This window comes from Salvelinus fontinalis, chromosome 8 (genome assembly GCF_029448725.1).
Source record: "Salvelinus fontinalis isolate EN_2023a chromosome 8, ASM2944872v1, whole genome shotgun sequence".
Classification (NCBI taxonomy): domain Eukaryota; kingdom Metazoa; phylum Chordata; class Actinopteri; order Salmoniformes; family Salmonidae; genus Salvelinus; species Salvelinus fontinalis.
This window is the reverse complement of record NC_074672.1, coordinates 39,329,692-39,357,423: the sequence shown is the minus strand read 5'-3', so window position 1 is coordinate 39,357,423 and position 27,732 is coordinate 39,329,692. Positions and strand designations below refer to the sequence as shown.

At 45.8% G+C, this 27,732-nt stretch overlaps 1 protein-coding gene across 4 annotated transcripts in view; it reads left to right on the top strand.

Annotated features, from left to right (window-relative positions):
- Nucleotides 1-27,732, top strand: part of cacna2d3a (calcium channel, voltage-dependent, alpha 2/delta subunit 3a) — a 330,804-nt gene that overhangs the window by 236,074 nt on the left and 66,998 nt on the right. For all 4 annotated transcript variants that reach the window (XM_055932451.1, XM_055932450.1, XM_055932448.1 and 1 more), the window contains 13 exons: nucleotides 1,148-1,219; nucleotides 1,507-1,587; nucleotides 3,478-3,552; nucleotides 6,140-6,223; nucleotides 9,269-9,340; nucleotides 10,592-10,653; nucleotides 10,757-10,824; nucleotides 11,627-11,672; nucleotides 12,171-12,268; nucleotides 12,728-12,821; nucleotides 13,041-13,136; nucleotides 13,495-13,616; nucleotides 14,585-14,662. In XM_055932451.1, the coding sequence (XP_055788426.1) occupies nucleotides 1,148-1,219; nucleotides 1,507-1,587; nucleotides 3,478-3,552; nucleotides 6,140-6,223; nucleotides 9,269-9,340; nucleotides 10,592-10,653; nucleotides 10,757-10,824; nucleotides 11,627-11,672; nucleotides 12,171-12,268; nucleotides 12,728-12,821; nucleotides 13,041-13,136; nucleotides 13,495-13,616; nucleotides 14,585-14,662 (1,048 nt within the window). The remainder of the gene's footprint in view (nucleotides 1-1,147; nucleotides 1,220-1,506; nucleotides 1,588-3,477; nucleotides 3,553-6,139; nucleotides 6,224-9,268; nucleotides 9,341-10,591; nucleotides 10,654-10,756; nucleotides 10,825-11,626; nucleotides 11,673-12,170; nucleotides 12,269-12,727; nucleotides 12,822-13,040; nucleotides 13,137-13,494; nucleotides 13,617-14,584; nucleotides 14,663-27,732) is intronic.

Genomic DNA, 27,732 nt, shown 5'->3' with positions numbered 1-27,732 from the left:
GGACTCTGTGGAAGCTGACAACACATTACACATCGTTAGACATTTTCTTACATCAAAAGTGGTCGGAAGTCATTTTTTCCAAAGTTAATAATGTTCCTTTCCTTGTTGTTCTAAAGGTCCTTCATATGTCGTCTTTTACACATACACTGTTAGTACCACTAGTTGGCTGTGGTGTGATGTTCATATTAGTGAATATGTGTGAAAGTTGTATTTTATATACTGTTGCTTCTCAGAGGAGGTCTGTAAGGTGGCGGAGAGGTTCGGGGGAGGTTTTTGTGACCCCGGGCCTGCACAATGATAATTCTACTCTGTGCCCTTGAACAGAGTACTTAACCTTGCCTGCATCTATTTTTAATACTAGCAACTTGATATCTGTAAATAGACACTATCTATTTCCAGATTCGGGGAGCCTTTGGTAAAAAGATAATATCCTAATTATTCCCAGTCTTTTGGGAGGGATAACCATCCTGTACTTAAACACTGCCTGTGGCTGAGATTGACTCCGCTCATGATCAAAGACAGACCATGATTAAACACATTTAAAGACACATAATAAACATCATTATACATGTGACTAAAGGTTTAAGGTCTTGCTCACTGTGGGTGTAGTGGGAAGGGTTCACAGGGTTGGTATAATTGTATAATTACATAAGAAAATAAGAGAATGTTGCGCTGAACTGCAGTTAGGCAACTATTCTGATCTTCAACTGTTTCAAACTCTGCTACAATCACAATATGTGAGATCACACAGTGCTTGTTTGATTTCCAGTTGAAGGTTCACATATCCAGGCACTAACTGTCGCTGACAGGATACAGGTAAATGGTAACTGGTTCTGTAACATGGTGTATTCATTAGTGCACACCATAGCAAGCAGTTGAAAAATGTTTTGCAATGGGAAACGAGTGTATCTTATTGGGTAAGTTCAGGTTAGTCCCTCCCCGTTTCGGCCGTTTGCTTCCGTTTAGTTCCTAGTGGATAAACCCCAGCTGTGACAACAGCAGAATGGTTCTGTTCTGACGACATCCACTGTATTCCAAAATGTGCCTGTTCTTTTTTCAGAACAGAATAAAACTATTATTGATGAACAATTAGGGTCTTATGTATCTTCTTTGTTTCCTTCTTTGTTTCCTTCTTTTCTTCTTTCAGTTGGAGGATAGTCAGGGTCCTATTTTGATGACCACTGTGGCCATGCCTGTGTTCAGCACCAAGAATGAGACGGTGAGTACACACACGCACACATACACACAAAGACACACACATACACACGCACGCACGCACGCACACACACACACACACACAGACACAAGCACACACACACACACACACACACACACACACACACACACACACACACACACACACACACACACACACACACACACACACACACACACACACACACACACACACACACGCATATACCACACACGCTTGACCAACAACTTTTCTTGATGTTATCCAAACATTGTGTTGATCCTTTCTGTTTGTTGTGTGCATGTTTGCAGAGGAATAGAGGCATCCTGCTAGGTGTGGTTGGTACTGATGTCCCTGTCTCTGAGCTCCTCAAAACCATCCCAAAATATAAGGTACTGACCCTGCCCCAACTTCAGTCTTCACTGAAAACATCAGAAAATCACAATGAGCTAACACATAGCACTGTTGAGACTTTCAGTGGATGGAACTGTGACAGAGCACTGAAGACCAGAAAGCAGAAGCGTTCTAGTCAGAGATATTATTCAACGTTTTTAGAGAGACTGTTGGAACCTCCTGCCTCATACCTTATAATAGCATGTAATTGTAGCGTCTGTAGACGACTGGCTGTTTTATCTGGACTTCCGCTGGAGGATGGAGGAGTTGATTATTATTCTATAGGAGGGATGAGAGATTTAGATGTGGGATGTGTTTTGACATTTAAAAGCATGTTATTTAGTTCAGACCACATTCACCGACAGGGTTGCGTCTGGAATCAGAGAAACACACTCACACACACACACACACACACACACACACACACACACACACACACACACACACACACACACATGGACACACACACACACACACACACACACACATGGACACACACACACACACACACACACACACATACATGGACACACACACACACACACACACACACACACACACACACACACACACACACACACACACACACACACACACACACATGGACACATACACACACACACACACACACACACACATACACACACACACATGGACACACACACACACACACACACACACACACACACACACACACACACACACACACATGGACACACACACACACACACATACACACACACACACACACACACACACACACACACACACACACACACACACACACACACACACACACACACATGGACACACACACACACACACACACACACACACACACACACATGGACACACACACACACACACACACACACACACACACACACACACACACACACACACACACACACACACACATACACACACACACACACACACACATACACACACACACATGGACACACACACACACACACACACACACACACACACACACACACACACACACACACACACACACACACACACACATGGACACACACACACACACACACACACACACACACACACACACACACCACACACACACACACACACACACACACACACACACACACACACATGGACACACACACACACACACACACACACACACACACACACACACACACACACACACACACACACACACACACACACACATGGACACACACACACACACACATACACACACACACACACACACACACACACACACACACACACACACACACACACACACACATGGACACACACACACACACACACACACACACACACACACACACACACACACACACACACACACACACACACACATGGACACACACACACACATACACACACACACACACACACACACACACACACACACACACACACACATAGACACACACACACACACACACACACACACACACACACACACACACACACACACACACACACACACACACACACACACACACACACACACACACATTGAAAGCGACCACCACCTTGTTTTGTAGAAATGTAAATGAGTCACTGTGGAAATGCGATGATTCTGGCTCCAAAACAAAGAGCTTGATTACGCTCTTCATCACTTTTCATATTCATATTTCAGTTTCTGTGTGTGCATGTGTGTACGCCTGGATTTTGGCATAGTTCCAAAACTGTTAGTTTCTCTCTCCACCACTGTATGTATAATTGTGTGTGTGTGTGTGTGTGTGTGTGTGTGTGTGTGTGTGTGTGTGTGTGTGTGTGTGTGTGTGTGTGTGTGTGTGTGTGTGTGTGTGTGTGTGTGTGTGTGTGTGTGTGTGTGTGTGTGTGTGTGTGTGTGTGCGTGCTCGTATATGCATCTGTTGCAGCTGGGCATCCATGGTTACGCGTTCGCCATAACTAACAACGGGTACATTCTGACCCACCCTGACCTCAGACCGTTGGTGAGTATCACATGACATCTAATATCAACTAACCAGAGAGAGGAGCAGAACCTAGCATACACCAAATCACTGTCTAAACACACCTTTCAGCTGTGTGTGTGGAGTGGAGGGGGGGGGGGCTGTAGATGAGCAGACTGTGTTCCAGACAGCACCGGGCTGTGAATACAGCTACTGTATAACTGTGATTAACTATATCTTTAAAGAACAGGTGAAAAAAGAGGAAGGAGAGAGAGAGAGAGGGAGATTGGGTGAACAGAGAGGAAGGAGAGAGAGAGGGGGAGAACGGGTGAAGAGAGAGGAAGGAGAGAGAGAGGGGGAGATTGGATGAAGAGAGAGGAAGGAGAGAGAGAGGGGGAGATTGGATGATGAGATAGTAAGGAGAGAGATAGGGGGAGAACGGGTGAAGAGAGAGGAATGAGAGAGAGGGGGATAACGGGTGAAGAGAGAGGAAGGAGAGAGAGAAGGGGAGAGAGACGTGGGAAAAGGAGATACATGAGAGAGGGGGAGAGAGATGAGGATAATGTGTAGTAGAGAGAGAGAGAGAGCGAGAGAGAGAGAGAGGAGATGGGGATAGAAGAGGAGAGGGGGATTGGGTAAAGGAAGAGATTGACAGGGCAGGAGGAGAGAGGAAGGATAGGGGGGAAGAGATGTATACAAGGTAAGAGGAAAGGGAGCGAGATATTGGAGGATGAGAGAGAAAGGAGAGGGAGGACAGGAGAGGGCTGGAGCGGAGGACAGGCAGACAGGGAGAGTAGTTAATAGATGTCTAATTAGAGACTGTAATGAACAGTGTTCAAGAGCTAATGAGGAGTAGGAGGCTGTCCTTTCACTGACAGATGAATGGAGCATGGTGATACACATGCACACACACACACACAGACCGACACATGCACAATGTGTTATAGAGAGTGGACTAAAGACATTTTTCTGGCCAGAGGCCCTCTTCACTGACACAGAGGTGAACTGCTGTCATGTATTTATAATGGCTTATATCAAACAGGCTCACTGTAACCCAGGAGAGGTCAGGAGGAGAGGTGAGGAAGAGAGGAGAGGAAGAGAGGAAGAGAGGTGAGGAGAGGAGTGGAAGAGAGGAGAGGAGGAGAGGTGAGGAGGAGAGGAGTGGCAGAGAAGAGAGGAGAGGTGAGGAAGAGAGGTAAGGAGGAGAGGAAGAAAGGAGAGGAGAGGTGAGGAGGAGAGGTGAGGAAGAGAGGTAAGGAGGAGAGGTGAGGAAGAGAGGTAAGGAGGAGAGGAAGAAAGGAGAGGAGAGGTGAGGAAGAGAGGATAGCAGAGAAGGAGATGAATTGAGGTGAAGAGGAAAGGTGAAGAGGAGAGGAAGCGAGTTGAGGATGAGAGGAAGAGAAGAGAGGAGGAGAGGTGAGTAAGAGAGGGGAGGAGAGGAGAGGAGTGGAAGAGAGTTTAGGAGGAGAGGAAGCGAGGTGAGGAGAGGAGAGAAAGAGATGAGTGGTGAGGAGGAGAGGAGAGGAGGAGAGGAAGAGGGTAAGGAAGAGAGGAGGGGAAGAGAGGAGAGGCAGAGAGGAGAGGAGAGGAAGAGAGGAGAGGAGACGAAGAGAGATGAGGAGGAGAGGAGTGGAAGAGAGGTTAGGAGAGGAAGAGAGGAAGAGAGGTGAGGAGAGGAGAGGAAGAGAGGAGTGGTGAGGAGGAGAGGAAGAGGGAGATGGTAAGGAAGTGAGGAAGAGGGAGATGGTAAGGAAGAGAGGAGGAGAGGTGAGGAAGAGAGGAGAGGAGGTGAGGAGCAGAGGAGTGGAAGAGAGGTTAGGAGAGGAAGAGAGGTGCGGAGAGGAGAGGAAGAGAGGAGTGGTGAGGAGGGGAGGAGAGGAGGAGAGGAAGAGGGAGAGGGTAAGGAAGAGACGAGGAGAGGTGAGGAAGAGAGGAGAGGAGGATAGGAAGAGAGGTGAGGAGGAGAGGAGTTGAAGAGAGGAGTTGAAGAGAGGAGAGGAAGAGAGGTGAGGAGGAGAGGAGTTGAAGAGAGGAGGAGAGGAAGAGAGGTGAGGAGAAGAGGTGAAGAGTAGAGGAGAGGTAGAGAGGAGAGAATGAGAGGTGAGGAGGAGAAATGAGGAGGAGAGGAAGATAGGAGAGGAGGATAGGAGGGATCAGGGTGATTTGTCGACTTAATGTCAACATTATGAAAGGGTCATGCCCACACCACTCTCCTGATTCTATTAATGATAATATCGATGTTAGATCATACACACCCAAGTTAACCCTGCCTTCTTACACATGAGAGAGAGAGACAGAGAGAGACAGCGAGAGACAGCGAGAGACAGAGAGAGACAGAGAGAGACAGAGAGAGACAGAGAGACAGCGATATGGTGAGGTAACAGTTTTTTCAACCACTAACCTGATTCACTCTTAGTCCCTTAACAATCATATACAGATGAAGGGGTTGTGACTATGCAGCACGGTTCATTTATACTAACTGTGTGTGTGTGTGTGTGTGTGTGTGTGTGTGTGTGTGTGTGTGTGTGTGTGTGTGTGTGTGTGTGTGTGTGTGTGTGTGTGTGTGTGTGTGTGTGTGTGTGTGTGTGTGTGTGTGCGTGCGTGCGTGCGTGCGTGTGTGTGTGTCTAGTATGAGGAGAGTAAGAAACGTAGGAAGCCCAACTACAGCAGTGTGGACCTGTCTGAGGTGGAATGGGAAGACAAGGACGACATAGTAAGACTCACTATTACAAACATCTCTGATGTATTCAATCAAATGTATTACATTTGTAAAAGCTTCACATTTTTTGAAAATGTATTATTTGTCTAAAAACATGCTGTGTACTCAGACTAGGCTGTAGACATACCATAATGCTTTCACAATGTTTTCAGCTTAGCGAAGCCTGATGAAGTCAATTCGTGATCATGGGACATAAGGTTCTATATGCGCAAATCATATTTCTGAGATACTGGGCAGAGCTCAGAACTCAGAACTCAGAACTCAGAACTCAGACCTTCAGAGCTCAGACCTCAGACCTCAGAACTCAGAACTCAGACCTTCAGAGCTCAGACCTCAGACCTCAGAACTCAGAACTCAGATCTCAGATCTCCGAACTCAGAACTCAGACCTTCAGAACTCAGAACTCAGAACTCAGACCTTCAGACCTCAGACCTCAGACCTCAGAACTCAGAACTCAGAACTCAGATCTCAGATCTCCGAACTCATAACTCAGACCTTCAGAACTCAGAACTCAGACCTGAGACCTTCAGAGCTCAGAACTCAGAACTCAGACCTCCGACCTCAGAACTCAGACCTCAGACCTGAGACCTTCAGAGCTCAGACCTCAGAACTCAGAACTCAGATCTCCGAACTCAGAACTCAGACCTTCAGAACTCAGAACTCAGACCTGAGACCTTCAGAGCTCAGACCTCAGAACTCAGAACTCAGATCTCTGAACTTAGAACTCAGACCTTCAGACCTCAGACCTCAGAACTTAGAACTCAGACCTTCAGACCTCAGACCTCAGAACTCAGAACTCAGAACTCAGAACTCAGACCTCAGACCTGAGACCTTCAGAGCTCAGACCTCAGAACTCAGACCTCAGCATTCTTTCATAACCATCAAGGTCTTCACCTTATTAAAGGTACCTAAAGTGCATAGAATCAAAATCCAGAGAAATGTCTAAATCATTTATTGTAGGGGGTTGCAATCACAGATAGAACCATATGGCTTTAAAATGTCAACATGTCAACACGGGTTCAGCTATGAAGTTCTGACACCTTGGAATTAGACATGTCCAGTTCTTAACCTCTACAGGATCGATGTGTCCACCTCCATTTCCACAAACTTCAAAGTGTTTTCTTTCAAATGGTATCAAGAATATGCATATCCTTGCTTCAGGTTCTGAACTACAGGCAGGTAGATTTGGGTATGTCATTGTAGGTGAAAATTAAAAGGGGTTCAATCCTTTAAGAAGAGTGTAGCTATTTGAATACACAAATTATAGAATAACACATCATCAAATACATGTATTATGAAATGTATTATGATCATTAGACGAACAACGATGTGACAACATGATTTACTTTAAGATTTCTGACAGCGTTGTATTTTTGCTAGCGTGCCATTATTCCTAGCTAGACTAGCCTAGACCATACTTAGAGGGAGATGGCAAAGACTTGTTGTGATTGGTCCGTCTGTATTTGTTCATGCTTGTGATTGGATTACAGATATAATCTTAAAGCACTAAATTCAAATCGGTTTCTACAGATCTTTTTTCCAATTTTTTCACTTCAAATTTAATTTTTCAGAAATCTAACTTCACAGATATTTGAAGAACCATCTAAATATCAATCATCTGTGACTAACTAATTAAAAAAAATGTCAGATAGCCCCAAGATCTCAAATTTACAGTTGTGAATGCTACACTCTTTTTGTAAAAATAGGTGATTAAATAAACATATTCTGATCAATGTTTAATGGCATGTTCTGAGTTGTCCAGGAGTCAGGTTCCCAAAAGCATCTTAAAGACAAAGTTAATCTATGGTTCTAATGGTGAACTAGGATCCTATGCTTCTAATGGTGAACTAGGATCCTATGGTTATAATGGTGAGCTAAGATCCTATGGTTCTAATGGTGAACTAGGATCCTATGGTTCTAATGGTGAGCTGGGATCCTATGGTTCTAATGGTGAACTAGGATCCTATGGTTCTAATGGTGAACTAGGATCCTATGGTTCTAATGGTGAACTAGGATCCTATGCTTCTGGTGAACTAGGATCCTATGGTTCTAATGGTGAACTAGGATCCTATGGTTCTAATGGTGAACTAGGATCCTATGCTTCTGGTGAACTAGGATCCTATGGTTCTAATGGTAAGCTGGGATCCTATGGTTCTAATGGTGAACTAGGATCCTATGCTTCTGGTGAACTAGGATCCTATGGTTCTAATGGTAAGCTGGGATCCTATGGTTCTAATGGTGGAAATTCCATCATTAAAAAAAAAATGTATCATGGTGAAAAACGCTGTCTCACAACCCCAGAATCTTCCAGTGTTCAATTGGGATGAGATCTAATAACTGAGATGGCCATGGCACATGTCTTACATTGTTGTCATGCTCATCAAACCATTACATGATCACTCATAGACATGGTAGCCAAAATAATGGCCTAAATAATGGTCTGCACAGAATTTTGATACATGACGCTAAGCATGATGGGATGTAAAATGATGAATTAACTGAGGAACCACACCTCTGGGGAAACACCTGCCTTCAATATACGTTGTATCCCTCATTTACTCAAGTGTTTCCTTTATTTTGGCAGTTACCTGTATGTGCTCAGCTAAACATTCTGTCAGGGTAAACTCTGTGACTGTGATGGACTGTCTGTTCTTCATTCTGTGAGGGTAAACTCTGTGACTGTGATGGACTGTCTGTTCTTTGTTCTGTGAGGGTGAACCCTGTGACTGTGATGGACTGTCTGTTCTTTGTTCTGCGAGGGTGAAAACTGTGACTGTGATGGACTGTCTGTTCTATGTTCTGTGAGGGTGAACCCTGTGACTGTGATGGACTGTCTGTTCTTTGTTCTGTGAGGGTGAACCCTGTGACTGCCATGGACTGTCTGTTCTTTGTTCTGTGAGGGTGAACCCTGTGACTGTGATGGACTGTCTGTTCTTTGTTCTGTGAGGGTGAACCCTGTGACTGTGATGGACTGTCTGTTCTTTGTTCTGTGAGGGTGAAAACTGTGACTTTGATGGACTATCTGGTCTTTGTCTCTAGCTGCGTAATGCCATGGTAAACAGGAAGACTGGCACCTTCTCCATGGAGGTAAAGAAGACTGTGGACAAAGGGGTAAGTGTGTATGTGTGTGTGTGTCTGTGTGTGTGTGTGCGTGCGTGCGTGCGTGCGTGCGTGCGTGTGTGTGCGTGCGTGTGTGTGTGTGTGTGTGTGTGTGTGTGCATCGTAGCTCTACATTACAGTGGCAACAACCCTAACCAGGGACTGGATTTAAAAAGCCGGTCTTTACTGTTGTGGTCCAGATTGTGCAGTTCATACACACTGCTTCTGATATGTTGCACATTCTTTTGGAGAGAGGGCCATCAAACACACCCTCACAGATACACACACCCTCACAGACACACACACCCTCACACACTCACATGTACCAGTTGAGAAGGAGTCTGGGGATGGCAGAGCAAACAATCAGTAGGGATGCTGTACTGTGCTAGGAGATTCACTCACCCCCTATGCCCCCGACTCATACACACACACACACTCTGCTGAAATCCCAGGGGGACTCAGTTGGAGTGTGTGTGTGTGTGCGTGTGTGTGTGTGTGTGTGTGTGTGTGTGTGTGTGTGTGTGTGTGTGTGTGTGTGTGTGTGTGTGTGTGTGTGTGTGTGATTGTGAGACTCTTCTTATCTCTACTGAGCACATGTTGCTGAATCTGAGAGAGACAGCAGCCCAGTGGTTCCCTTTTTACCGCTCCTCTGTCTGTCTGTGTATGTGTGTGTGTGTGTGTGTGTGTGTGTGTGTGTGTGTGTGTGTGTGTGTGTGTGTGTGTGTGTGTGTGTGTGTGTGTGTGTGTGTGTGTGTGTGTGTGTGTGTGTGTGTGTGTGTGTTTAGAGTTAAACCGGTTAAATGCTAAACTACACACTCAGGGGACCGATGGCGCTCCTCTTCTTCACTGGTCTCTCTGGCTCTTCTGGTCAACATAATAATACATTCCATTTAGCATGTCATTTTTATCCATAGGGACTTATTGTCATGTGTGCATACCATTTTACTTATCGGTGGTCCCAGGAATCTAACCCACAACCCTGCCGCTGCAAGCTCTTCCAACTGAGCCATTCAGGACAACGTACATATTAATGTCTGTTATCTATTGGAATAACAGTACATGTAGCTAGTGGACATCTGTCAGATACAGTTGTTTGTCTAGAGCAAACCCCCTGCCTGCCACTAGAGGGAGCCAGATAAGAGGGAATAAAGCTAGGCTGTTTGCCAGCGGAATGGAGGGAAGTTGTGTGTATGAACGTTTTTGCATAAAGATTTAGACATTACAAATAGAATGTCTATAATGATGTGTGTGTGTGTGTTTCAGAAGCGTGTGCTGGTACTGCACAATGATTACTATTACACTGACATCAAAGGAACCCCCTTCAGGTGAGGCCATGTAGCTAGAGTACTCTATGCTGTTCTGTTACCTTCTAGCATACATACTGTGTGTGTGTGTCTACAGGTTTCTTATTGAGGTGTGTGTTTTCAGTCTAGGGGTAGCCCTGTCCAGAGGCCATGGGAAATACTTCTTTAGAGGAAACGTCACCGTAGAAGAAGGTAGACATACTTCTCTCTTTCCTGTTCCCTATTTCCCTCTGTTACTCATCCCTTCCCCTCTCTCTCTCTCTCTGTCTCCCTCTCTCTCTCTCTCTGTCTCTCTCTCTCTCTCTCTCTGTCTCTCTCTCTCTCTGTCTCTCTCTCTCTCTCTCTCTCTCTTTCTTTCTCTCTCTCTCTTTCTCTCTCTCTCTCTCTCCCTCTTTCTCTCTCTCTCCTTCTCACTTTCTCTCTCTCTCTGTCTGTCTCTCTCTGTCTGTCTCTCTCTCTCTCTCTCTCTCTCTCTGTGTCTCCCCACTCTCTCTATCTATCTCTCTCTTTTTCTCTCCCTCCCAAGTTTTTCATCCATCATGTGTATTCCCTGTGCTCCATGACCAGGATCATGTGTGTTAATATTCATGCTGATTCTAAACATGTTTTTATAAACACGTGGAGCCCTGGGAGCATGACTTGGCTCTTGCTACTCCTGTCGGTCCTGTCAGAGCCACTCAGGAGAGTCATTTTTCACCAGTCACACACAGGACATGAATTATAAATGAAAGTAGAGCTGAAAAGCAGAGTTTTTGTCCATCTGATGCTTAAAGTGGAATGAAAAAGGTATTGGCACGGGCACACACCGGCCCATACTGCTCTTCTTATTTCAGAGACAGTATTCTGTAAGAGGTGATGACACCTAAGCAGTATGGTATTAGCAGTGGCAGCTCTGTGTACCAGTCAACAGCGGCCCATTCCTACCACTGTCCCTATCATTGTGGGGGTTGTGGGCTTTTCTCTCTGTAGACTAACGTCTATTGGTCTCTTCTAGGTCTTCATGATCTGGAGCACCCTGATGTTCAGCTAGCAGATGAATGGTAGGAACACAATGGTGTGTGTGTGTGTGTGTGCGTGTGTGCACGTGTGTGTGTGTGTGTGTGTGTGTGTGTGTGTGTGTGTGTGTGTGTGTGTGTGTGTGTGTTTAATAACAGTGTGTATGTGTGTTTAGTAACAGTGTGTATGTGTGTATTTAGTAACAGTGTGTATGTGTGTATTTAGTAACAGTATGTGTGTGTGTGTGTATTTAGTAACAGTGTGTGTTTGTGTGTTGTTTAGTAACAGTGTGTGTTTGTGTGTATTTAGTAACAGTGTGTGTTTGTATGTATTTAGTAACAGTGTGTGAGTGTGTGTATTTAGTAACAGTGTGTGAGTGTGTGTATTTAGTAACAGTGTGTGAGTGTGTTTAGTTACAGTGTGTGTCTGTGTGTGTTGTAACAGCGTGTGTGTCTGTGTGTGTTGTAACAGTGTGTGTGTTGTAATAGTGTGTGTGTGTGTGTGTGTGTTGTAACAGTACGGTGTGTGTGTTTCCACTACAGGACATACTGTGACACAGATGCGCACCCAGAGCATCGGTACCTGTCTCAGATAGAAGCCATCAAACTCTACCTCAGTGGACGAGAACCACACCTTAAATGTATGTCCCTCCCTCCATTCTCTCTCTCTCTCTCTCTCTCTCTCTCTCTCTCTCTCTCTCTCTCTCTCTCTCTCTCTCTCTCTCTCTCTCTCTCTCTCTCTCTCTCTCTCTCTCTCTCTCGCTCTCTCTCTCTCTCTCTGTCTCTCTCTCTCTCCTTCTTTCTCTCTCTCTCTCTCTCCACCCTACACTCATCTACTGGGCTCCATATGCCTTACTGGTCCTTTAACTGGTCTGTCTCACGCCTCAATATTGTCTCACTTCTGTTATTTTCTATTCTATTCTATTCTATTCTGTTCTATGCTGTTTGATTATATCCTATTTTGTTCTGTTCTATTCTGTTCTATTCAGTTATTTTCTATTGTGTTCTATTCTATTCTGTTCTATTTTGTTCTATTATATTCTGTTCTATTATATTATATTCTGTTCTGTTACATTCTATTCTATTGTGTTCTATTCTAGGTGATAAGGAATTGATCCAGGAGGTTCTGTTTGATGCTGTAGTAACGGCTCCTTTAGAGGCCTACTGGACCAGCCTGGTACTAAACAAGTCAGAGTATGTACACACACACACACACACACACACACACACACACACACACACACACACACACACACACACACACACACACACACACACACACACACACACACACACACACACACACACACACACACACACACACACACACACACACACACACTGTAGTACACTGTAATACACTGTAGTATTACTGTAGTATTACATGAGTATTATTGCATTTATGTTTTCCAGGAACTCTGATAAGGGCGTGGAAATAGCCTACCTGGGCACACGCACTGGCCTCTCCAGAATCAACTTGTTTGTGGTTCCGGACCAGCTGACCAATCAGTAAGTTCATCACACACAGGCTGACCAATCAGTAAGTTCATCACACACAGGCTGACCAATCAGTAAGTTCATCACACACAGGCTGACCAATCAGTAAGTTCATGACACACAGGCTGACCAATCAGTAAGTTCATCACACACAGGCTGACCAATCAGTAAGTTCATCACACACAGGCTGACCAATCAGTAAGATCATCACACACAGGCTGATGCTGACATGAATGGTCCGCAACACGCCACCCCACAATTCCCTGAAGTTAGTGTTCCTGTAATGACTGTTAATAGTTGGTCCTCTCACATTGTCTGTCCAGTTTCATGTTTCCTGTTTCATCACCTCTTTTTTTCTGTCTGTTTCAAGAGATTTCCTGACAGCTGAAGATAAAGAAGGTGTGTTCAACGCGGATCACTTTCCCCTGTGGTACAAGAGAGCGGCAGAACAGGTTCCTGGAACCTTTGTCTACTCTCTCCCCTTCAACACAGGTAGGTACACCTGTCCTCTATGTGAAAACATCACTGAACAGTCCCCCTTTGATAGCCTGAACACACAGTCAAATTTGGTACTACTGCTCCACCCTGTGTCCACTAGAGAAGTTACATGAGTGGTTCAAATACACACAGCGAGAGAGAAACCCAAGCCTTCCTGTTTAACTCCCCCAGTAGTGAGATGTTTAGAGGGCTGTTTTTAGTGGTTGGTACCATATTGCAGCCAAATGCCTGAAAGGGAACATGAAAATAAGTTGATATGTAAATAGTTATTGCCTAACATAAATCGTTTCCATTACACACATATTTTGCGGAGGATGATTACATTCAACCAAATCCATTTTTCCCTTACCATTGCTTTTTCTAGTTATTTCTCTCCCTATCTCCATGTTTTCCTTCTCCTTCCCCTTTCTCTCCCTCCCTCCCTCTTTCTCTCCTCTCTCTCTTCTCTATCTCTCGCTCTGTCTCTCTCTCTCTCTCTCTCTTGCTCTCTTCTCTCTCTGTCTCTCCTTCTCTCTTCTCGCTCTGTCTCTCCCTCTCTCTTCTCTCTCTGTCTCTCCCTCTCTCTTCTCTCTCTGTCTCTCCCTCTCTCTTCTCTCTCTCTCTGTCTCTCTTATTAATTCTGGGCTATGTTCTTGTGGACAGGGCTGATTGCTATGGGTTGAAATTGAATATGTTATAACGAGCTGCCACACACACACACACGCACACACACCCACAAACACACACTCAGAGAAACCAGTGCCCTTCCAATAGTATTATTGAAAGAACATGTTTTGAGTGGCCTGCTGTTGCCTCAGGGAGTCCATTAAACCACACTTTAATAATACTGGTGATCTTCTATTCACTTTCTGCGGTTGCTGTGGTCAAATGATTACTATAGTATATAATGTAGATACCCTGCAGGAATGCATACTGTAGTGATGACAAGGAGACTGATGGTGTGTGTTCTGTATGTGTCCTAGGGAAGGACAATAATACTGTAGTGTTGGCCAGCACTGCCATTCAGCTACTGGACGAAAGAAAATCACCCATTGCTGCCGGTGAGTGGATTTAACTCCTTCTAAACACACACATACACACAGACACAGACACAAACACACTGAGCTCTGCACACACACACACTCTGCATCTCTCACACAACACTCTCTCTCACACACACTCTCCTCGATGGTGCCTTCTCCTTCACACTCTCACTCAGACTCTGTTGATCTGGAAAGTGTGTCAAATGGCTGTCCTCCCCTCTAGCCTCAGGCAAGGTTGAAGGTCAACCTCTAGCCTTCCTTCTGCACACAGCTGGCTATGGAGGAGGACTGTGATGTGTGTGTGTGTCTGTGTGAGTGTGAGTGTGAGTGTGAGTGTGAGTGAGTGAGTGAGTGAGTGTGTGTGTGTGTGTGTGTGTGTGTGTGTGTGTGTGTGTGTGTGTGTGTGTGTGTGTGTGTGTGTGTGTGTGTGTGTGTGTCAGGGAAAGTTTACATTGGGAAGTGTGGCGCCAGACAACGTGACCCAGAAGATTATAATTTACTGAAAATTTGAGAAATTTACGGGACCCATGTACAGCGCATTCAGAAAGTATTCAGACCCATTGGCTTTTTCCACATATTGTTACATTACAGCCTTATTCTAAAATGTATTCAATGTTTTTTTCCCCTCATCAATCTACACGCAATACCCCATAATGACAAAGTAAAAAAACAGGTTTTTAGATTAAAAAACCCCCGGGAATATCACATTTATATACACTACCGTTCAAAAGTTTGGGGTTACTTAGAAATGTCCTTGTTTTTGAAAGAAAAGCACATTTTTGTCTATTAAAATAACATCAAATTGATCAGAAATACAGTGTAGATATTGTTCATGTTGTAAATTACTATTTTAGCTGGAAAATGCAGATTTTTTATGGAATATCTACATAGGCGTACAGAGGCCCATTATCAGCAACCATCACTCCTGTGTTCCATTGGCACGTTGTGTTAGCTAATCCAAGTGTATCATTTTTAAAAGGCTAATTGGTCATTAGAAAACCATTTTGCAATTACGTTACCACAGCTGAAAACTGTTTACTATCAAACTTGCAAAGCATTAATACAGGATTAAGATTGAATCCTAATAAACCGTCTCTGACGCTCGTCGAATGTAGCAGGGCTTGAAAACTATTACGGACAACAAAGGGAAACCCAGACGCGAGCTGCCCAGTGACACGAGCCTATCAGACGAGCTAAAGGCCTTTTACACTCGCTTCGAGGCAAGCAACACTGAAGCATGCACGAGAGCACCAGCTGTTCTGGATGACTGTGTGATAATGCTCTCGGTAGCTGATGTGAACAAAACCTTTAAACAGGTCAACATTCACAAAGCCGCGGGGCCAGACGGATTACCAGGACGTGTACTCAAAGCCTGCGCGGACCAACTGTCAAGTGTCTTCACTGACATTTTCCACCTCTCCCTGACCGAGTCTGTAATACCTACATGTTTCAAGCAGACCACCATAGTCCCTGTGCCCAAGGAAGCAAAGGTAACCTGCCTAAATAATTATCGCCCCGTGGCACTCACGTTGGTAGCCATGAAGTGCTTTGAAAGGCTGGTCATGGCTCACATCAACAGCATCCTCCCGGACACCCTAGACTCACTCCAATTCACATACCGCCCCAACAGATCCACAGATGATGCAATCTCAATCACACTCCACAGTGCCCTTTCTCACCTGGACAAAAGGAACACCTATGTGAGAATGCGGTTAATTGACTACAAGTCTGTAACCAACAGGACACTGAACAACTTCTACCAGCAAGCAATCAGACTACTAAATAATGAGTTAAATAGTTAACCAAATAGATACCCAGACTATCTGCATTGACCCTTTTACACTCGTTTGACTCATCAAGCTGCTGCTACTGTCTGTTCAATATCCTTTAACCCTACCTACAGTATACTGCTGTTACTGTCTATTATGTATCCTGTTGTCTAGTAACTTTATCCCTACCTAAAATATAATGCTGTTACTGTGTATTATCTATCCTGTTGTCTAGTCTCTTTATCCCTACCTACAGTACACTGCTGTTACTGTCTATTATCTATCCTGTTGTCTAGTCAGTTTATACCTACCTACAGTACACTGCTGTTACTGTCTATTATCTATCCTGTTGTCTAGTCACTTTACCCCTACCTACAGTACACTGCTGTTACTGTCTATTATCTATCCTGTTGTCTAGTCACTTTATCCCTACCTACAGTATACTGCTGTTACTGTCTATTATCTATCCTGTTGTCTAGTCAGTTTATCCCTACCTACAGTATACTGCTGTTACTGTCTATTATCTATCCTGTTGTCTAGTCAGTTTATCCCTACCTACAGTATACTGCTGTTACTGTCTATTATCTATCCTGTTGTCTAGTCAGTTTATCCCTACCTACAGTATACTGCTGTTACTGTCTATTATCTATCCTGTTGTCTAGTCACTTTATCCCTACCTACAGTATACTGCTGTTACTGTCTATTATCTATCCTGTTGTCTAGTCACTTTATCCCTACCTACAGTATACTGCTGTTACTGTCTATTATCTATCCTGTTGTCTAGTCACTTTATCCCTACCTACAGTATACTGCTGTTACTGTCTATTATCTATCCTGTTGTCTAGTCAGTTTATCCCTACCTACAGTATACTGCTGTTACTGTCTATTATCTATCCTGTTGTCTAGTCAGTTTATCCCTACCTACAGTATACTGCTGTTACTGTCTATTATCTATCCTGTTGTCTAGTCTCTTTATCCCTACCTACAGTACACTGCTGTTACTGTCTATTATCTATCCTGTTGTCTAGTCACTTTTGTCATGTTTTGTCTTTGATTATCATGTCTTGTCCCTGTGCTTCCCTCTGCTGGTCTTATTAGGTTCTTTCCCTCTTTCTATCCCTCTCTCTCCTCCTCCCTCTCTCCCTCTCCCGCTCTCTCTCTCTATCGTTCCGTTCCTGCTCCCAGCTGTTTCTCATTCTCCTAACGACCTCATTTACTCTTTCACACCTGTCCCCTATTTTGCCCTCTGATTAGAGTCCCTATTTCTCCCTCTGTTTTCCGCTTCTGTCTTTGTCGGATTCTTGTTTGAGGTTTGCTGCTCTGTGTCCTTGTGCCGCCCTGTCGTGTTTTTGCCTTTGTCAGATGCTGCGTGTGAGCAGGTGTTTATGTCAGCTACGGTCTGTGCCTTCCTGAAGCGACCTGCAGTCTGTGTTCGCGTCTCCAGTCGTTCCTCTCTACTGACGAGAGGTTTTTAGTTTCCTGTTTTGGATTTACCTTTGTTAAGATCCAGGAGAATCATTGTTTGTTTAAAACTGGAATAAAGACTCTGTTTCTATTACGTCGCTTTTGGGTCCTCCTTCATCAGCATAACAGAAGAATCCGACCAAGAAAGGACCCAGCGACTACGGATTCTCGCAAGACTGCCATCGAGATCCAGGGAGCAATGCTCGGCAGACACGAGCAGGAATTGTCTGCTGCTCGTCATGCCGTTGAGACCCTGGCCGCTCATGTCTCCGATCTCTCAGGACAGTTTCAGAGTCTTCGTCTCGTGCCACCAGCTACTTCCTGGTCTTCCAAGTCTCCGGAACCTAGGGTTAATAACCCACCTTGTTACTCTGGGCAGCCCACTGAGTGTCGCTCCTTTCTCACCCAGTGTGATATTGTGTTCTCGCTCCAGCCCAACACATACTCAGGAGAGAGAGCTCGGATCGCTTACGTCATATCGCTCCTTACTGGTCGGGCTCGGAAGTGGGGCACAGCTATCTGGGAGGCAAGGGCTGAGTGTTCTAACGTTTATCAGAACTTTAAGGAGGAGATGATACGCGTTTTTGATCGTTCTGTTTTTGGGAAGGAGGCTTCCAGGGTCCTGGCTTCCCTATGTCAAGGTGATCGATCCATAACGGATTACTCTATAGAGTTTCGCACTCTTGCTGCATCCAGTGACTGGAACGAGCCGGCGTTGCTCGCTCGTTTTCTGGAGGGACTTCACGCTGAGGTTAAGGATGAGATTCTCTCCCGGGAGGTTCCTTCCAGCGTGGATTCTTTGATTGCACTCGCCATCCACATAGAACGACGGGTAGATCTTCGTCACCGAGCTCGTGGAAGAGAGCTCGCGTTAACGGTGTTTCCCCTCTCCGCATCTCAACCATCTTCTCCTATCAGCTCAGAGACTGAGCCCATGCAGCTGGGAGGTATTCGCATCTCGACTAAGGAGAGGGAACGGAGAATCACCAACCGCCTTTGTCTCTATTGCGGTTCTGCTGGACATTTTGTCATGTCATGTCCAGTAAAAGCCAGAGCTCATCAGTAAGCGGAGGGCTACTGGTGAGCGCTACTACTCAGGTCTCTCCATCAAGATCCTGTACTACCTTGTCGGTCCATCTACGCTGGACCGGTTCGGCTGCTTCCTGCAGTGCCTTGATAGACTCTGGGGCTGAGGGTTGTTTTATGGACGAAGCATGGGCTCGGAAACATGACATTCCTCTCAGACAGTTAGGGAGGCCCACGCCCATGTTCGCCTTAGATGGTAGTTCTCTCCCCAGTATCAGATGTGAGACACTACCTTTAACCCTCACAGTATCTGGTAACCACAGTGAGACCATTTCCTTTTTGATTTTTCGTTCACCTTTTACACCTGTTGTTTTGGGTCATCCCTGGCTAGTATGTCATAATCCTTCTATTAATTGGTCTAGTAATTCTATCCTATCCTGGAACGTTTCTTGTCATGTGAAGTGTTTAATGTCTGCTATCCCTCCTGTTTCTTGTGTCCCCTCTACTCAGGAGGAACCTGGTGATTTGACAGGAGTGCTGGAGGAATATCATGATCTACGCACGGTCTTCAGTCGGTCCAGAGCCAACTCTCTTCCTCCTCACCGGTCGTATGATTGTTGTATTGATCTCCTTCCGGGGACCACTCCCCCTCGGGGTAGACTATACTCTCTGTCGGCTCCCGAACGTAAGGCTCTCGAGGATTATCTGTCTGTTTCTCTCGACGCCGGTACCGTGGTGCCTTCTTCCTCTCCCGCCGGAGCGGGGTTTTTCTTTGTTAAGAAGAAGGACGGTACTCTGCGCCCCTGCGTGGATTATCGAGGGCTGAATGACATAACGGTTAAGAATCGTTATCCGCTTCCCCTTATGTCGTCAGCCTTCGAGATGCTGCAGGGAGCCAGGTTCTTTACTAAGTTGGACCTTCGTAACGCTTACCATCTCGTACGCATCAGAGAGGGGGACGAGTGGAAAACGGCGTTTAACACTCCGTTAGGGCATTTTGAATACCGGGTTCTGCCGTTCGGTCTCTCTAATGCTCCAGCTGTCTTTCAGGCATTAGTTAATGATGTACTGAGAGACATGCTGAACATCTTTGTTTTCGTTTACCTTGATGATATCCTGATTTTTTCACCGTCACTCGAGATTCATGTTCAGCACGTTCGACGTGTACTCCAGCGCCTTTTAGAGAATTGTCTCTACGTGAAGGCTGAGAAGTGCGCCTTTCATGTCTCCTCTGTCACTTTTCTTGGTTCTGTTATTTCCGCTGAAGGCATTCAGATGGATCCCGCTAAGGTCCAGGCTGTCAGCGATTGGCCCGTTCCTAAGTCACGTGTCGAGTTGCAGCGCTTTCTCGGTTTCGCTAATTTCTATCGGCGTTTCATTCGTAATTTCGGTCAAGTGGCTGCCCCTCTCACAGCTCTGACTTCTGTCAAGACTTGCTTTAAGTGGTCCGGTTCCGCCCAGGGAGCTTTTGATCTCCTCAAGAAGCGTTTTACATCCGCTCCTATCCTTGTTACTCCTGACGTCACTAAACAATTTATTGTCGAGGTTGACGCTTCAGAGGTGGGCGTGGGAGCCATTCTGTCCCAGCGCTTCCAGTCTGACGATAAGGTTCATCCTTGCGCTTACTTTTCTCATCGCCTGTCGCCATCGGAACGCAACTATGATGTGGGTAACCGCGAACTGCTCGCTATCCGCTTAGCCATAGGTGAATGGCGACAGTGGTTGGAGGGGGCGACCGTTCCTTTTGTCGTTTGGACTGACCATAAGAACCTTGAGTACATCCGTTCTGCCAAACGACTTAATGCACGTCAAGCTCGTTGGGAGTTGTTTTTCGCTCGTTTCGAGTTCGTGATTTCCTATCGCCCGGGAAATAAGAACACCAAGCCTGATGCCTTATCCCGTCTCTTTAGTTCTTCTGTGGTTTCTACCGACCCCGAGGGGATTCTCCCTGAAGGGCGTGTTGTCGGGTTGACTGTCTGGGGAATTGAGAGACAGGTAAAGCAAGCACTCACTCACACTGCGTCGCCGCGCGCTTGTCCTAGTAACCTTCTGTTTGTTCCTGTCTCTACTCGTCTGGCTGTTCTTCAGTGGGCTCATTCTGCCAAGTTAGCTGGCCACCCCGGTGTTCGGGGTACGCTTGCTTCTATTCGCCAGCGGTTTTGGTGGCCTACTCAGGAGCGGGACACGCGCCGTTTCGTGGCTGCTTGTTCGGACTGCGCGCAGACTAAGTCAGGTAACTCTCCTCCTGCCGGTCGTCTCAGACCGCTTCCCATTCCTTCTCGACCATGGTCTCACATCGCCTTAGACTTTATTACCGGTCTGCCTTCGTCTGCGGGGAAGACTGTGATTCTTACGGTTATCGATAGGTTCTCTAAGGCGGCACATTTCATTCCCCTCGCTAAGCTTCCTTCCGCTAAGGAGACGGCACAAATTATCATTGAGAATGTGTTCAGAATTCATGGCCTCCCGTTAGACGCCGTTTCAGACAGAGGTCCGCAATTCACGTCACAGTTTTGGAGGGAGTTCTGTCGTTTGATCGGTGCTTCCGTCAGTCTATCTTCCGGGTTTCATCCCCAGTCTAACGGTCAAGCAGAAAGGGCCAATCAGTCGATTGGTCGCATTTTACGCAGCCTTTCGTTTCGAAACCCTGCGTCTTGGGCAGAACAACTCCCCTGGGCTGAGTACGCTCACAACTCGCTTCCTTCGTCTGCTACCGGGCTATCTCCGTTTCAGAGTAGTCTTGGTTACCAGCCTCCTCTGTTCTCGTCCCAGCTCGCCGAGTCCAGCGTTCCCTCCGCTCAGGCTTTTGTCCAACGTTGTGAGCGCACTTGGAGGAGGGTCAGGTCTGCACTTTGCCGTTACAGGGCGCAGACTGTGAGAGCCGCCAATAAACGTAGGATTAAGAGTCCTAGGTATTGTCGCGGTCAGAGAGTGTGGCTTTCCACTCGTAACAATCCCCTTACGACAGCTTCTCGCAAGTTGACTCCGCGATTCATTGGTCCGTTCCGTGTCTCTCAGGTCGTCAATCCTGTCGCTGTGCGACTGCTTCTTCCGCGACATCTTTGTCGCGTCCACCCTGTCTTCCATGTCTCTTGTGTCAAGCCTTTTCTTCGCGCTCCCGTTCGTCTTCCCTCCCCCCCTCCCGTCCTTGTCGAGGGCGCTCCTATTTACAAGGTACGGAAGATCATGGACATGCGTTCTCGGGGACGTGGTCACCAGTACTTAGTGGATTGGGAGGGTTACGGTCCTGAGGAGAGGAGTTGGGTTCCATCTCGGGACGTGCTGGACCGTTCGTTGATTGATGATTTCCTTCGTTGCCGCCAGGGTTCCTCCTCGAGTGCGCCAGGAGGCGCTCGGTGAGTGGGGGGGTACTGTCATGTTTTGTCTTTGATTATCATGTCTTGTCCCTGTGCTTCCCTCTGCTGGTCTTATTAGGTTCTTTCCCTCTTTCTATCCCTCTCTCTCCTCCTCCCTCTCTCCCTCTCCCGCTCTCTCTCTCTATCGTTCCGTTCCTGCTCCCAGCTGTTTCTCATTCTCCTAACGACCTCATTTACTCTTTCACACCTGTCCCCTATTTTGCCCTCTGATTAGAGTCCCTATTTCTCCCTCTGTTTTCCGCTTCTGTCTTTGTCGGATTCTTGTTTGAGGTTTGCTGCTCTGTGTCCTTGTGCCGCCCTGTCGTGTTTTTGCCTTTGTCAGATGCTGCGTGTGAGCAGGTGTCTATGTCAGCTACGGTCTGTGCCTTCCTGAAGCGACCTGCAGTCTGTGTTCGCGTCTCCAGTCGTTCCTCTCTACTGACGAGAGGTTTTTAGTTTCCTGTTTTGGATTTACCTTTGTTAAGATCCAGGAGAATCATTGTTTGTTTAAAACTGGAATAAAGACTCTGTTTCTATTACGTCGCTTTTGGTCCTCCTTCATCAGCATAACAACTTTATCCCTACCTACAGTATACTGCTGTTACTGTCTATTATCTATCCTGTTGTCTAGTCAGTTTATACCCACCTACAGTATACTGCTGTTACTGTCTATTATCTATCCTGTTGTCTAGTCACTTTATCCCTACCTACAGTATACTGCTGTTACTGTCTATTATCTATCCTGTTGTCTAGTCACTTTATCCCTACCTACAGTATACTGCTGTTACTGTCTATTATCTATCCTGTTGTCTAGTCAGTTTACCCCTACCTACAGTATACTGCTGTTACTGTCTATTATCTATCCTGTTGTCTAGTCACTTTATACCTACCTACAGTATACTGCTGTTACTGTCTATTATCTATCCTGTTGTCTAGTCACTTTATCCCTACCTACAGTATACTGCTGTTACTGTCTATTATCTATCCTGTTGTCTAGTCACTTTATCCCTACCTACAGTATACTGCTGCTACTGTCTGGTATCTACCCTGTTGTCTAGTTAGTTTATACCCACCTACAGTATACTGCTGTTACTGTCTGGTATCTATCCTGTTGTCTAGTCTCTTTATCCCTACCTACAGTACACTGCTGTTACTGTCTATTATCTCTCCTGTTGTCTAGTCACTTTATCCCTACCTACAGTATACTGCTGTTACTGTCTATTATCTATCCTGTTGTCTAGTCTCTTTATCCCTACCTACAGTACACTGCTGTTACTGTCTATTATCTATCCTGTTGTCTAGTCACTTTATCCCTACCTACAGTATACTGCTGCTACTGTCTGGTATCTATCCTGTTGTCTAGTCACTTTATCCCTACCTACAGTATACTGCTGTTACTGTCTGGTATCTATCCTGTTGTCTAGTCAGTTTATACCTACCTACAGAATACTGCTGTTACTGTCTATTATCTATCCTGTTGTCTAGTCACTTTATCCCTACCTACAGTATACTGCTGTTACTGTCTGGTATCTATCCTGTTGTCTAGTCAGTTTATACCTACCTACAGAATACTGCTGTTACTGTCTATTATCTATCCTGTTGTCTAGTCAGTTTATCCCTACCTACAGTATACTGCTGTTACTGTCTATTATCTATCCTGTTGTCTAGTCTCTTTATCCCTACCTACAGTACACTGCTGTTACTGTCTATTATCTATCCTGTTGTCTAGTCAGTTTATACCTACCTACAGAATACTGCTGTTACTGTCTATTATCTATCCTGTTGTCTAGTCAGTTTATCCCTACCTACAGTACACTGCTGTTACTGTCTATTATCTATCCTGTTGTCTAGTCTCTTTATCCCTACCTACAGTATACTGCTGTTACTGTCTATTATCTATCCTGTTGTCTAGTCTCTTTATCCCTACCTACAGAATACTGCTGTTACTGTCTATTATCTATCCTGTTGTCTAGTCAGTTTATCCCTACCTACAGTACACTGCTGTTACTGTCTATTATCTATCCTGTTGTCTAGTCTCTTTATCCCTACCTACAGTATACTGCTGTTACTGTCTGGTATCTATCCTGTTGTCTAGTCAGTTTATACCCACCTACAGTATACTGCTGTTACTGTCTATTATCTATTCTGTTGTCTAGTCACTTTACCCCTACCTATAGTATACTGCTGTTACTGTCTATCTATCCTTTATCCCTACCTACAGTATACTGCTGTTACTGTCTATTATCTATCCTGTTGTCTAGTCACTTTACCCCTACCTACAGTATACTGCTGTTACTGTCTATTATCTATCCTGTTGTCTAGTCAGTTTATCCCTACCTACAGTATACTGCTGTTACTGTCTATTATCTATCCTGTTGTCTAGTCACTTTATCCCTACCTACAGTATACTGCTGTTACTGTCTATTATCTATCCTGTTGTCTAGTCACTTTATCCCTACCTACAGTATACTGCTGTTACTGTCTATTATCTATCCTGTTGTCTAGTCACTTTACCCCTACCTACAGTATACTGCTGTTACTGTCTATTATCTATTCTGTTGTCTAGACAGTTTATACCTACCTACAGTTCCTTCAGAAAGTGTTCACCCCTCTGAATTTTTCCACATTTTGGTGTTACAACCTGAATTTAAAATGTATTCAATTGAGATGTTTTGTCACTGGCCTACACACAATACCCCATAATGTCAGTGGAATTCCATTTTTCCAAAGTTTTACAAATGAATTAAAAGCTGAAAAGTCTTGCATTAATACGTATTCAACCCTTTTTGTTATGGCAGTTACAGAGTTTAATGGCTGTGATAGGAGACAACTGAGGATGGATCAACAACACTGTAGTTACTCCTCAATACTAACCTAAATTACAGAGTGAAAAGAAGGAAGCCTATACATTATAAAAATAATCAAAAACATGCAGTAAAGTAATACTTCAAAAACTTTTGACAAAGCAATTCACTTTTTGTCCTGAATACAAAGTGTTATGTTTGTGGCAAATCCAACACATCACTGAGTACCACTCTTCATATTTTGAAGGTGTGTGTTTGTGTGTTAGGGGAATGTTTGTGTGTCTGTGTGTTAGGGGAATGTTTGTGTGTTTATGTGTGTTAGGGGAATGTTTGTGTGTTTATGTGTGTTAGGGGAATGTTTGTGTGTTTATTTGTGTTAGGGGAATGTGTGTGTGTTTACGTGTTAGGTGAATGTGTGTGTGTGTGAGTGTGTGTGTGTGTGTTAAGGGAATGTGTGTGTGTTTATGTGTTAGGTGAATGTGTGTGTGTTTATGTGTTAGGTGAATGTGTGTGTGTGTGTGTGTGTGTGTGTGTGTGTGTGTGTGTGTGTGTGTGTGTGTGTGTGTGTGGGTGTGGGTGTGGGTGTGTGGGGAATGTGTGTGTGGGGAATGTGTGTGTTAGGGGAATGTGTGTGTTAGGGGAATGTGTGTGTTAGGGGAATGTGTGTGCGTTTGTGTGTTAGTGAATGTGTGTGTTTATGTCTTAGGTGTCACGTTCGTTGTAATGAGGTATGAATATGAATACATTCTCCTTTTAATGAAGAAAGAACACTAAACAAACTAACAAAGTAACAAAACTAACGTGAAGCTAAATAGAACGAGTGCTGACAGGCATTTACACATAGACAAGAACCCACGAAACCAAAAGGGAAAATGGCAACCTAAATAGGATCCCCAATCAGAGACAACGATAAACGGCTGCCTCTGATTGGGAACAAATTCAGGCCACCATAGACCTACAATATGCCTAGACTTACAAACACCCCTAGACATACAAAACCCTAGACAATACAAAAACACGCATACCCACCCTCGTCACACCCTGACCTGACCAAAATAATACAGAAAACATAGATAACTAAGGTCAGGGCGTGACAGTACCCCCCCCCCCCCCCCCAAAGGTGCGGACTCCCAACCGCAAACCTGAACTTATAAGGGAGGGTCCGGGTGGGCATCTACCCTCGGTGGCGGCTCTGGTTTTGGATGCCGCCCCCCATCTTTACGCTGGTCCCTCCGCCTTTGTAGAGCTGAACCGTGGCTTACCGGACTGTGGCACGTCGTTGGAGGTTCTGGACTGGGGATCGTCGCTGGAGGCTCCGGACTATTGCCCATCGCTGGAGGCTCCGGACTGTGGCCCGTCGTTGGAGGTTCCAGACTGTGGCCCGTCGTTGGAGGTTCCAGACTGTGGCCCGTCGTTGGAGGTTCCGGACTGTGAAACGTCGCCGGAAGCTCTGGACTGGGTACTGTCGCTGGAAGCTCTGGACCGGGTACTGTCGCTGGAAGCTCTGGAACGGGTACTGTCACCGGAAGCTCTGGACTGGGTTCTGTCGCCGGAAGCTCTGGCCTGGGTACTGTCACCGGAAGCTCTGGACTGGGAACTGTCGCCGGAAGCTCTGGACTGGGTACTGTCACCGGAAGCTCTGGACTGGGAACTGTCACCGGAAGCTCTGGACTGGGAACTGTCGCCGGAAGCTCTGGACTGTAGAAGCGCACTGGAAGCCTGATGCTAGGTGCCGGAACTGGTGGTACTGGGCTGAAGACACGCACCTCAGGGCGAGTGCGGGGAGGAGGAACAGGACGTACTGGACTCTGGAGGCGCACTGGAGGCCTGGTGTGTGGTGCCGGAACTGGTGGTACCGGGCTGAGGACACGCACCTCAGGGCTAGTGCAGAGAGGAGGCACAGGACGTACTGGACTGTGGAGGCACACTGGAGATCTGCAGCGTAGACCTGGTACAATGCGTCCTGGCTGGATGCTCACTTGAGCCCGGCAAGTGCGGGGCGCTAACACAGGATGCACTGGGCTATGCAGACGCACCGAAGACACAGTACGCAGAGCCGGCGCAGGGTATCCTGGTCCAAGGAGGTATACTGGAGACCAGGAGCACTGAGCCGGCACCATCCGTCCTGGCTGCAGAATCATTCTAGCCCTGCAACTGCGAGGAGCTGGAATAGAGCGTACCGGGCTAAGAATGCGAACTGGAGACTCTGTGCGTGTCCCCTCATATTTTCGCCGTTCCTCCTGTTCTGTTTCTACCTGCCTCCATGGCAGAGTCCTAGACAATACAAAAACACGCATACCCACCCTCGTCACACCCTGACCTGACCAAAATAATACAGAAAACATAGATAACTAAGGTCAGGGCGTGACATTAGGGGAATGTGTGTGTTTGTGTGTTAGGGGAATGTGTGTGTTTGTGTGTTAGGGGAATGTGTGTGTTTGTGTGTTAGGGGAATGTGTGTGTTTGTGTGTTAGAGGAATGTGTGTGTTTGTGTGTTAGGGGAATGTGTGTGTTTGTGTGTTAGAGGAATGTGTGTGTTTGTGTGTTAGAGGAATGTGTGTGTTAATGGCATGTGTGTGTTTGTGTATTAGGGGAATGTGTGTGTTTGTGTGTTAGGGGAATGTGTGTGTTTGTGTGTTAGGGTAATGTGTGTGTTTGTGTGTTAGGGG